The 11,844-nt window shown below is 61.0% G+C and overlaps 1 protein-coding gene across 1 annotated transcript; it reads right to left on the bottom strand.

Annotated features, from left to right (window-relative positions):
- Nucleotides 1-939: 939 nt before the first annotated feature.
- On the bottom strand, nucleotides 940-11,844 carry Klf16 (Kruppel-like factor 16; the record flags this gene model as incomplete). Its single annotated transcript, XM_013505274.1, is given in 2 exon segments — nucleotides 940-3,234; nucleotides 11,648-11,844. Coding segments are annotated over 2 exon segments (499 nt in total), but the record flags the coding sequence as incomplete, so codon positions are not given.

Below are 11,844 nucleotides of genomic sequence, written 5' to 3'. Positions count from 1 at the left end.
GCTCAGTGCACATGCCCTGGGTTCACTGCCCAGCAGAGCAATCAAACAGAAAGTTAGATGAGGCCGGTGTGGCGCTGCACGCCTGTAACCCGTAATCCCAGCGCTACAGAAGGGTGGCAGCGAGGTTAGGAGTTCAACCTGGGCGGTTTACGGAAACCCTGTGCCAGAATAATACATAGAGGGGCTAGGGGTGCAGCTCAGTGCGAAGACCCTGGGTTCCATCCCAATACAAAAAGAAAGAAAAAAAAATTGGCTGAGTGAAGGAGGGGACCTGAGAATCTTCCAAGGAAGGAGGGGGCGCCGACCGTCCTCCAGCAAACGTGGGGTCAGCCAGAGCTGAGGGGCGCAGTACCAGAGGCGGCCCCCAGGCGGCGGGCCAGCGTCTTTCCCAAGCAGCAGGTGCACCGCCTCCGCTCGATCAGGACCTGGGGCTCCGCGCTGGGGTCTGCGGTGTCTGTCTCCCGGGGAGCGCGCCTTCGTTCTCACCCACTTCTGAGCTCCCCGGGGATGCAACTGGAAGCTGGCATACAGGGGAAGACAATACCTGAGCTGCACAGACGGCCAGGCACTGACTGCAGGGTGGGAAGAAGGGGGAAAGGGGGGCGCCTGTGTGCAGCCCCCACCCCGGCCCTCCCGACGCCGGAAGGGCGAGGGGGCGGGGGTAGACGCCCAGCGGGGTGTTGCTGGGTAACGGGGCAGGTGGGGGGGCGCAGCTGCGCATGCTGGTGACATTACACAGAGCGCGGGGTTGCTTGGTCTCCAGGCAGGGGCAGGGGCAGGCAGTATTGTCTCAGCCAAGACCCCAGCCACACCCGGGGATACCCTAGCCTGCTGCCTGTTTCCCCTGGACATTGATGAGTTTGGGACCCCACTGGTGGGCTGAGAAGCATCGGGGCGCGGACTCCACAGGCGCAGGAACAAACCACAGAGACACTGGAGCAGGCTTTTAAAAAGGGCTTAATTAAATACAAGGATGAACCCAGGCGGGGCGGGGGAGGGGCACCACCTGCGGAAAGCCCACCTCCCCTGAGGTCCCTCCTACCCACCCTTCAAGGCCACATGGGACCAGGTCCCAGTGACCCCTGGCTCCTGGGGGAAAGGGCAGGCTCGGGTCTCTCCAGACCCCTGGACAGGAGACAGGGGAGGGCAGCACTATTCTGGGCTTCCCGGGCCCTGGAACCGCAGCCCTACCCCTTGCAGAGGATAAGCATGGCAGCACGCTGGGGCCAAGCAGGGCACGTCCAGAGACACAAGGAACACGCAGCCCCAGCCCCCCGACCCCCCAAGGCCTAAGGCATCTCACTAACGCTGCCACGGGAGGGCGGGAGCGTTTCTGGCAGACAGGCCTGGCAGCCCTGACAGGGGGGCCGTGGGGACCCTCCGAGCTCAGCTCTAGAAGGGCGTGCCCTGCCCCCTCCGCCAGGACTCCAGCTCGATACCTGCATCCCCCAGGACAGAGCAGGGCACAGGCAGAGGCAAGCTTCACCCAGACCCCAAGGCCCCCAGTCAGGAGACAGCGAAAGCCACTCAGGTGGCCCGAAACTTCCTGCAGCCGATGGCCCCAATGGCCATGCTTTCCACGTCTTGCACAGGGAACCCGGGTCCCCTTCTTCTCCACTGTGGAGGTCCTTCTGTCCCAAAGGAGACCCGCACCACAGCAGAAAGACAGGACTGTGGACCCCAGCAGGTTACCCCCAAGGGACAGCTGCTAACCCCCCCCTTTAGACCAGGGCCCCTCCTCACATTCACACCCCCTGAGGACAACGAGCCACCCACAGGGGCCTGATCGAGAAAGGGACTTGGTGCCTCAAAAAAATACTCTATCCATCCAAAAAAAGGAGCTGCCCAGCAGGCTGAGCAGCCGGGCATCCTGTTTGCATTCCAGGGGTCCAGGGCCACTTCCAGGCACCTCAGGGGGAAGGGAACTTGAGGAGCAGGAAAGGGACTCTTCAAAGCCCTGCCACACCTTCCCTTGGGCTCTGCTGCCCACCTTCCGGACAGGCGGAACGCATCCACCCCAATGGCCACTAGATTCCTGTACAAGATTGTCAGTCACAGTGCCTTAAAGGCCAAAATCAGAGACCCTGCCCCAGCGGGGGGAGCAGGGATCCTTGTCCCAACCTCCTTTGAAGTCTCTCTCTCTCATACACACACACACACCCAAGGAAGGAGAGTGCCCTCCCAGTGCCAGCAGAGCCAGGAAAATAAATAAACCAGCATTCACACGCAGTCTGCCTCCCGCTGCCGCCATGCTCTCCCCAAAGGGAGCCCCAAGCGCTCCCGGGGGAAACCGCTCCAGTCCGCTCCCTCCCCATCTCCTGGGCAGGCCTGGGGTGCTGGGCCACCCCTCCCTTCCAGGGGCACCATCCGTGGATACCTGAGATTGAGTACCCGAGTAGGGGGGCGGCCAGGCGGCACCCCCCATTTCCCTGAACATCTCCAATGGCTTTCAGCAGGGTAGGGTGGGGTGGGGTGGGGTGGGATGGGGACAGGCAGTGGCCTGTGGGAACCCCTGGTCAGCTATGGCTCTGTGCAGACTTCTTCCCAACCTGGAGGGAGTAGCCTGGTGGCCCAGTGACCACACTGGGCAGGGGGCTCCCCTGGGCCCCACTCCACCCCTGAACCCCACCTTGGGGGAAGACGGAGTGGTGGCAGTGGGGGCGCTGGCCGACCACCCACCCAAGGGACAGATGGGAAGAGTTAACAATCATGGCTATGTACAGGCTGGGCGCCCAGAACCCCGCCCAGGCCACCTCCATCGGCTGACCCAGGTCCAGCATCAGGCCCCTCCTGTGTTTGAGCAGGGGTGGAAACAGCTGGGGGGCCGGGGTCCATGTTGGTCCCCACCAGGAGCCCCAGATGGCGGGTGTGTCCTGTTGCTGGTGGTCCCGCCGCGGTCTGGTGGGGCCGAACTCAGGACAGGGCTCGGGGTCTACAGGCCGGCAGGTGCAGGGCTGGGCGCAGGGCTGGGCACAGGGCTGCCAGCCTGACTGCAGGGCAGCGAGTCGCTGGGCGAGGTGCTGCGTGTGCCTGGGCGCCGGAGCAGCTCCGGCCGGAAGCCAGGGTGGCGGCGGGCGTGTTTGGTCAGGTGGTCGCTGCGGGTGAAGCGCTTGGTGCAAAGAGGGCAGGGGAAGCGCTTCTCGCCTGTGTGCGTCCGGTGGTGGCGGGCCAGCTCGTCAGAGCGCGCGAACTTCTTGTCACAGCCCGGCCAGTCGCAGGCAAAAGGCCGTTCACCTGGACAGGGGACAAACAAGTGGTCAGCCAGGGAGAAGAATGTGGGAGTTCCCATCTGACCCCAGGGGGTCCCTGTGGCTCATCCAGATCCTTGTTTCATTTTCTTTTTTTCGCGATACCGAGGATGGAACCTTGGACATTAGCAAGTGCTACACTCCAGCCCTTTCTTTTTTTTTTTTTTTTGTCTTTTCGAGACAAGGTCCCACTATGCAGTTCAGGCTGACCTTGAGCTCACTTTGTAGCCTAGGCTGATCTCAAACTCGAAACGATCCTCCTGCCTCAGCCTCCCAAGTGCTGGGATTACAGGTGTATGCCATCACTCCCGGCAGCCCTTTATTTTCTGAGCCGGCATCTCCCTAAGTCACTAAGTTGCCTGGGCTGGGTTCAACCTTGTGATCCTCCTGCCTCAGCCTCCCAGAGTCCTGGGATGACAGGTGTACACCACTGCACCAGGCAGCACCTTTCAGTTTAGAGGCCTTTTTTTTTTAAGAGACAAAATCCTGCACGTGAATTTGAAAACCCACAAACTGGGCTCAGTAGACTGCATGCATGGGAACCTGAGTTTGCCTCACAAAACTGCAAAATGTAAGTAAATAGACCAGATGTGGTCGCACAAGACCTGTAGTCCCACAAGACCTGTAGTCCCAGCACTTGGGAGGCTGAGGCAGGAGGATTGCTGCAAATTCAAAGCAAGCCTGGACTACAAAGTGAGCTCAAGGCCAGCCTGAACTGCATATCAAAACCCTGTCTCAGAAAAGGAAAAAAAAAAGTGAGTAACAACAGCCAGGCATGATGGCATATGCCTGTAATCCCAGCACTTAGGAAGCTGAGGCAGGAGGATTACCATGAGTTCCAGACCAGTCAGAACTAATAGCAAAACCCTGTCTCATAAAACCAAAGGAAAGGAAAAGATAAAAATATTGAGCAAATTGCAACACACTCAACTCCCATCTACCCTCAAGGGACCCAACACAAAACCCTAATAAACATTTTCTGTTTCTGTCCTTCAAACTTTTGGAAACAGGCGGTACCAGGAACCAGTTCTGTATGCCACTGATAGATCCTGGGGACACTTGAGGCTTTATGGACCCCAAGCCCACCTCTCCCATCCCTCTTACCCAAGTGGGAAGTATTACAATAAAGAGGGTCCCCTAGCTTTAACGTGGTGCACGGCTTTAATCCCAGCACTGGGGAGGCTGAGGCAGGGAGTTAGAGACCAGCCTGGGCTCCACAGTGAGTTTAAATCCAGCCTGAACTACATAGAGAAACCCTGTCTCAACAAAACAAAACAAAACAAAACAAAACAAAACAAAACAAAACAAAACAATCCCAGCACTCTGGTAAGCTAAAGCAGGAGGATCACAAGTTCAAGACCAGGAGACGGTCTCTAAGCAAAAACTAAAAAAGGGCCAGGGACGTAACTGAGGGTCACAGTGCCCTGAGGTTCTCAGTGGAGGGAAACCATGAAAGCAGGAGTTTTCCTGCAGGAGGGTGGGGCCTTGAGCCTGGCACCCAAGGCCAGCGGGACCGAAGTGGCCCAGGGCAGGCAGGGGCGGAAGCTACCCAGCAACTTCCTCCGAAGAGCAGTGCCACTGCCGCCGCCCATCCTTTGCCCCCCCACGATCAGTCGCCACCTCTGCACCTCTCCCCCTCCCCACTTTGCTCCAGAACTGCGTCCCAAGGCCCCACATGGTGGCGCCAGGGACCAGGACGCTGGGACTCTCAGGCATCTTGCCATCCCCCCTGGCTAGCTAGGGGTCTTGGGGGTGGGGCAAGGCTTAGACACATGGGAAAGGGGGTTCACACATGTGCACAATGTCTCGTAACATTCAGTGGAGAGGGTAAAAAGAAAGGAGGATCTGGTCCCCAGTGGCCCCAAGGCCTTGCCTCAGGGGGCCCAGTGGGAGGCTAGGGTGGCGGTCAGCTCCTGCGGGCTAAAGTGATCCAGGCTGACCCGGGGAACTGTCCACTGATGGGGGACAGATACTAGGACGGGTTCAGGTAACACAACGTGAGAGGAGTCAGGCATGGGTCCCTGAACAGGACCCCCAGGGAAGGGCTGCAGAGGTGAGCAGAAGCTGGCGGCGCGGGTGGGGGGTGGGTGCGTGTGTGTGTGTGTGTGTGAGAGAGACATGTGGCAAGAAAAGCTAGAGGGGGGAGGGGAAGTGGGTGGGGCCGGGGCTCCCAGGGCCACGTGCCACCACCACGCCCATAAAGGGGCCCAAAGAAAACCTGCCCCCACACAACAGACAACCCTACAGGGCAGGAACAGGGCCTGTAGGCCACACTCACATCCGAAAGACACACAGGTCTCAGGAGGCTGGGACCCCGGGCAGAGGAGACCTGGTGCCACCTAGGGGAGTGAGGAGGGGCAGTAACTACTGCCAAGACCACCAGCTTCCCCACACCCCAGGTCTCCCCTAAACAGTACAGGAAGCAGGCTCAGCACCTGCTAGGAAACAGACCCTGCAGGACCTTGTTGTTCTTTTTCTCTCTCTCCTATCTCTCATTGTAGATAAGTGGTCACTACCTTGCCCAGGCAAGATTTGAACTTTCCATTCTCCTGACTCAGCCTCCCAAAATGCTGGGATTGCAGGTGTGTACCACCATGCCCAGCTACGCAGGTCTGTTCTGGACAAGACCCTAAGTCTCAGAACCACCCCAGAGAAGACCTTCACTCCATCCTGACCACAGCCTTGACAGCCCCCAGGGGGCTCAGTCTGGGGGAGGCGGGGACAGTCCTGGGGGTGGCCATGCAGTCTCATCACCATCTTGCCCGGGACAGCAGAGGGGGGACCAAAGGGAGAGGAGCCACCCCGCGGCAGATTCCCCCCCCCCCGCAGCTGCCTCACTTCCTCTTTCAAGGCAGCGCCCCCCCCCCAGCCCTCCACCCCTCGGTTCCACTTTGCCATGAGCAGGGTAGAGGAGCAGGAGGCGAGTAGCCACTGGGAACACAGCTGCCGCACGTAGCTTGGTGGCCGCAGAAGCAACAACCGCAGCCCCAGCCGGCCTGCTCACGTGGTCCTGCTCCAGCCAGGGGCCTGAGCCCGGGGCTCTGGTGAGGGTCGCCAAGCCAGCCTGGGCGCCTGCCAGTCACGGCCCCCAGCTCGGCGGCTGGGGTGTGCACGTGTGCACGTGGGTGGCGGTAACAGGGTGTGCAGCTTCCCGCCCCTACGATGTTGGCCGTGTGCCCGCGAAATGCCTGGCTGGGTCCTGCCACCGTCTCCCAAGGTCCACGCACAGGCAAGGGCTGGGTTAACTTCGGGGGCGCAAACAGGGGTGTCTCCGAGCTAAGCTCCCAAGGAAAACTCCCTTCCCCCACCCCAGCAAGCGCAGCCACTCTGCTGTCCAAGCTACCTGACTGCAGGAGGTGGCGCGGGCGGAGGATGTGACGGGTGGGGAGCACGCAGGAAGGGCACTGTGGGCGGAGCCGCGGTGGACTTGACCCTCTGACTCGGGTGGGGCGCGGGTGAGCTGGGGACAGCCGGGCCGCCTCGGTGCCAAGCCGGCTCAGAAAAATGGAGGGCAAGTCGTCCTGGAAAACTGCTCCAGGCCCTGAGCCGCCAGCAGAGGGGGACCTGGAGGTGGTACGCGCCAGGTCTCGGTCGCACCCGTGTCTTTATGGGCCGCAGGGCAGGGGGCAAGGACCTTGGCTCTAACAGCGCGGCCTGACTTCCCGAGGCTGTCTAGGCAGCGTGCGGCCGGCAGGGCCCACACTTGCACAAATGTCCACCCACCCGGAGAGGGGGGCTCATGGGGGAGGGGCACTCGGGCCTCCCACTCCTCCCTCCTCCCTCCTCCCACAGGCTTCCTCTTTACAGTTAGTCTGCGGCACCCACCAAACTTGTACTCAGCCAGGTCCCTGGGAGGTCTCAACCCCTCATCTCCCCTCAAGCCACCTGCCAGCTGAGCGCCACCATCTTCAGAAGCCATTCTGACACCACTGTTGTTGCACCCCCAGCCTGCACCGGGACTAGTGCAGTAGCCCAGCAGCACCAGCCCTGGCCTGGGCCACCCAGCTTCCCAGAGCTCGGCCCTGGCTCGGGGTCAAAGCTGACGTCCTCCCCGGGCTGAGAGCTGCGGTCTGCTCCAGCTGAGGCAAGCAGCACCCTCACAGCGGTCTCCGCCTGCTCCTCAGCCTGTCCTCACGCCCTGTTTGCACGTGGAGAAGGGGAGAAGGGAGGTGTGGAGCCCACAGCAGGGCCCTGCAGCTCACTGCACACCTGGGAGACGAGGTATCGGCCTAGAGGACCCACACCTGCTCCCAACAAGAGCCACAGCAGCAGATGCGCCCCACACACCCTGGCCCAGCACCCCTTATCCTTCCCGCACGCACAGCCCAGGCCACTTGGCCGCTTACGGCCCACTCACGTGGGTGCCTGCCCCTGGGGGAGCCTGTGAGGGGCATGTGGAGGATACAGCTCAGGCCAGGGTCCCCGCCCAGCCTGCCGGCCTGCCCTCCCCCTCCAGCACCCTGGCTGGTATCATTCACCAACTCCCAGCCCATCTGGGCCACCTTTATCAGGAAGCCGGGGTGGGGGGTAGTTATCACCCCCTGCAGTGTTGGGGGCCCTCCTCCTCCCACCTGCTGGGATGCTGCAGCTAGTCCCAGCTGCTGTCCTTGGAGGAAGGGGCTGGGCGCTGCCCACCTGACCCTGACCCCAACGGTGCTCACAGCTCTGGCTGGGATGTAGGCAAGAACGCTCAGCTCAGCTTGGAGTATTGGAGGGCTTCCCCCTCCAGGTCTTACTTTCCCCATCTGCCTCTCCTCCTGGGACCCTCTACAGCAAACAGCATGCAAACCACCACCCTGCCCACCCCTGGGGCTGTCAGATCTGGGCTCACCTCTCTCCTCCCAGTCAGTGCCCCGCCCTCAACCCCTCTCCCATCCTAATCCTGTCTCCATAAACGGATTTTCCCCTGCAAAGCCCAGCCTGCCTCCAGTCCCCACCCTGGGGATTAAACAGCCCTTCACCTTGCCCGATGCCAGGCTCCCTCCCACATCCCTGCCCCAGGGCAGTGGTGCTGTTCCCTCCTCGGGACACACCATTCCCTGGCCTGCTGAAGTTCTCTTCCTCCAAGCAGACTGGCCTCCTCCACCAGTAAGGCCTGTGTCACCTTCTCCTGCCCCCTTCAAGAGTCCTGGAGACAGGGACTGGGTTCTGTCACCCCTGGACCACGCACACTCTGGTGCACAGAACACTACCACTATTTCTCAAAACTTAAAGATGTTTGAAGGACAGGGTAACTAGGGGTAGAGCGTGGCCCTACAACACTGCCCCCCCAGGAACCAAGTGATTTCTGGGGACCACTGTGGTTATCACACTGAGGGTGCTGCTGGCCCGCAGTGGGTAGAGGCCAGGTACAATGCTCAGCACCCTGCAGTGCCAGGACGATCAACCCCAGAGAAAGACCTGACCCCAAAAGCTCTCAGTGCTGAGGAGGAGGCCGAATCATCAGAGCTCTCCCAGCTCCAAGTGCTGTCTCTGGGGAGGGGGTCAGACCCCCCCACCCCGCGTCACACAGCTGACTGTGCCCCGAACTGGGGGACCAGGAGCCTTCCGGGGATGGAGGAGGTTCCAGGACTCAGGAGCAAGGAGTCAACAGCCAGCCTCCCCCCCCCCTCCTCCACCCCCGCCACACTGCTGGCTCTCTCTGTATCTATGGCAACAGCATCAACATCTCCCACAGCTTCCAAAGTCCTTCCCCACCTCGCACAGGGATTCTTGGAGGGGCTGGGGGACGTGGGCCAGAGGTAGGAGCTTAGCAGGCCATGTTCTCCCCCCTGCACCCCAACGCCCCAGTGAGAAACATCCCATGGACCCTTCCAGCCTCCTCCTCCTCAACCCCAGGGCCAAATGGGGCAAAGGTAATGGGGTACAAAGCCTCAGACCACCTGGCCTCTGTCTGCCCATCTGTCCAAGGGACCAAAACCAGGCTGCTCTTCCCTTAACACTGAGGAGAAAGTCCCCAGGCAAAGGTGGGGGGGGGGAGATTTTCTCTCCCAAGCTGTAGCCCGCAGGGGTGGAGCTGCGAACAGCTAGTGACCCACGAAGGCTCCAAACTAAATCCACGCCTAACTGGCCTAGGATGCCCCCAGGACAAATGTGGTCTCCTTGCCACCTTTCCTCTCTCTGGGAGCTAGAAAAACCAAAAAGCGCCTTTCAGTGAAAGAAGCCCTTTCTGCTAACTACATAATGGTGCAAAGGCCAAGGACCCCGGCTAAGGACTGAGTGTCTTAGGACTGCCCTCCTTGTCCTCAAATGTCTATTACAGCGGGGGGCTTCTGGACAAGACTCCCACAGCCTCCCATGGTGGGGACCCAGGACCTACCCTCGCAGTCAGGGAAACAGCACGCAGCTCCCAGCTCCCCTGACTTCACCTCCCGGCCCATCTCACTGCTGCAAGGGGCCACTTGGACACTAGCTCAGCCTCCAGCTCAGACCCCTGCCTTCTCACACGTGAGGGGGGAGGCTGCCATGGTTGGAGATGGCCTGGCCTCCTCCTTCACCCCACCCAAGACGTTGGGTAAGGTCTGGGAAAAACCAAACCAGAACCCGATGTGATGGCCCACACCTGTAATCTCAGCACTTGGGAGGCTGAGGCAGAAGGATCACTGAGAGTTGGAGGCCAGCCTGGCTACATAGTAAGTTCAACGCCAGCTTTCTGAATTACGTGGGAAGACCCTGTCTCAAAAAAAAAAAAAAAAAAAAAAAAAAAGTCCAGTGTGGTGAGGATCAAAAGCAACTTGGGGACAGGTCAGACACAGGGAAATCAAGCATGAGAAAGTCACTGGGCATGGTGGCACACGCCTGTAATCCTAGCACTCAGGAGGCTGAGGCAGGAGGATCATTTCGAGTTCGAGACCAGCCTGGGCTACAAAGTGAGCTCAAGGCCGGCCTAAACTGCACAGCGAGACCCTGTCTCAAAAAGACCAAAAAAAAAGACTGAGAAAGTCGGGGTTCCTCTCTCAACAGGTTCCTTCTTCACCCAGAATGAGCCAAGGCACGCTGGTACCCCAGACCACCGCCTGGAAGAGCACCTTAGTCCCCCGCAAATTCCTTCACCATCTTCACAGACCCCGCCCTCAAGCACCCCTACTACACAGCTAAACACCCTGGTGCCTCTCAGCAGAGGGTGGTGGCTCCACCCCCTGTGCTGTCCTCCCCTGGGCTTCAAGAAGGCAGACCCTCCAGTCCCTCAAGGATGCGGGGAGTGGGAAGAGCAGAAACAGGTGCTCTCCAAGTCCGCCGCCCTTACCCTCCCTCCTGCTCTCCACTGCGGCTTTTCACACCCCAGGACGGCACTGTGGTCTCTACCTGGTGTCAGAGGCTCTATAAGGGTGCCTGGGGCCACCATCAGGGCTGTCTCTACTTCCTCGCACCTCCCCAGGATTCCTCTGAACCAAGCTCCCGTGTGAACGGCGTTGCCCCAAACAACCCCCACAACGACCCTAAAAAAGAGAAAACAATCCTGCATCCTTTATAGAGATGAGAGACTGACACCGGAGCACCTAAGTCCCCTAGTAAAAGGCGGTAGAGCCAGGATGTCCCACAGCTCGTCCCCAGATCCCCATCCTTGCTTCCCGGAAGGGTCAGGTTCTCCAATTCAAGACCCAGGCCGACCAAAGAGGCCCACCTTCCCGTCACCCACTCCAACTCCCAGCCCGGATGGTGTGATCCACGGGGGCACAGCGGGAAGGGGTGGAAGCCAAAAACAAGGCCAGCGGGCACCTAGCGCGAGCCGTCCCGGGGGCCCCCGAGTGGTTGGATCACTCCCCACTTCGAGGCTGCGCATCTCTTCGAGGGTGTAGGGAGAAAGCAGAGGCGCCAGGGACCCCCTCTGCAATGGCCCTGCAACTCGAAATTCAGGCCCCAACGCGCACTCCCGGCCGCACCCTCCACCTCGTTAAAATAGAGAGAACGGAAAGAAAACGTGCCGGGCACCCCCCCACACACACACACATCCTGGCCCTGCGCCAGGCTCTCAGCCGCCATCCGGAGAGAATCCGAGCGGCCTCCCAGGAGGTGGCGACGCGGCGATCTCCACCCTTTTCACAGATAAGGAAACTGAGGCTGGGGGAGGGCCGAAAAACAACCCCAAGAGCCACAAACTCTAAACACCATCCCGACCGTCCAGATCCGAACGCAGAGAACCAAGAGGGAGACGTCAGACCATGGGGCGGCCGGCCGCGCAGACGGTCGCCGGGGCCCCCTCCGCGCGCCGCCGGACCGCGTGGCCGCCACGCCCCCCGCGCGCGCCCCACCCACTGAGGCTCCACCCGCCCGGCGCGGCGGCGACCCGGGCGCGCCCCCCTCCCCGCCCCCTGCGCGCCACGCAGTTTCGGGGTCCCAGAGGGGGAGGGGGTCAAGAAGGCTGCCCCCGCACGTACGCAGACCGCGATCTGGCTCACCTGTGTGCGTCCGCAGGTGCGACTTTAGATGCGAGGACTTGTAGTAGGCTTTTGCGCAACCCGGGAAGGGACAGCGGTGGCTCTTGGCGGCGGCATTGGCGGGGGCGCGGCCGGAGGTCGGGGACGAGGCAGCCGAGGAGGAGGAGGCGGGCGAGACGCCCCCCGGGGCGGCTCCGGGCCCGCCGCGCAGGTCGGCC

Source organism: Chinchilla lanigera, unplaced genomic scaffold, assembly GCF_000276665.1.
Source record: "Chinchilla lanigera isolate Chin_1 unplaced genomic scaffold, ChiLan1.0 scaffold00094, whole genome shotgun sequence".
Lineage (NCBI taxonomy): Eukaryota > Metazoa > Chordata > Mammalia > Rodentia > Chinchillidae > Chinchilla > Chinchilla lanigera.
The sequence above is the reverse complement of the archived record's forward strand: the minus strand, read 5'-3'. Positions and strand labels throughout refer to the sequence as shown.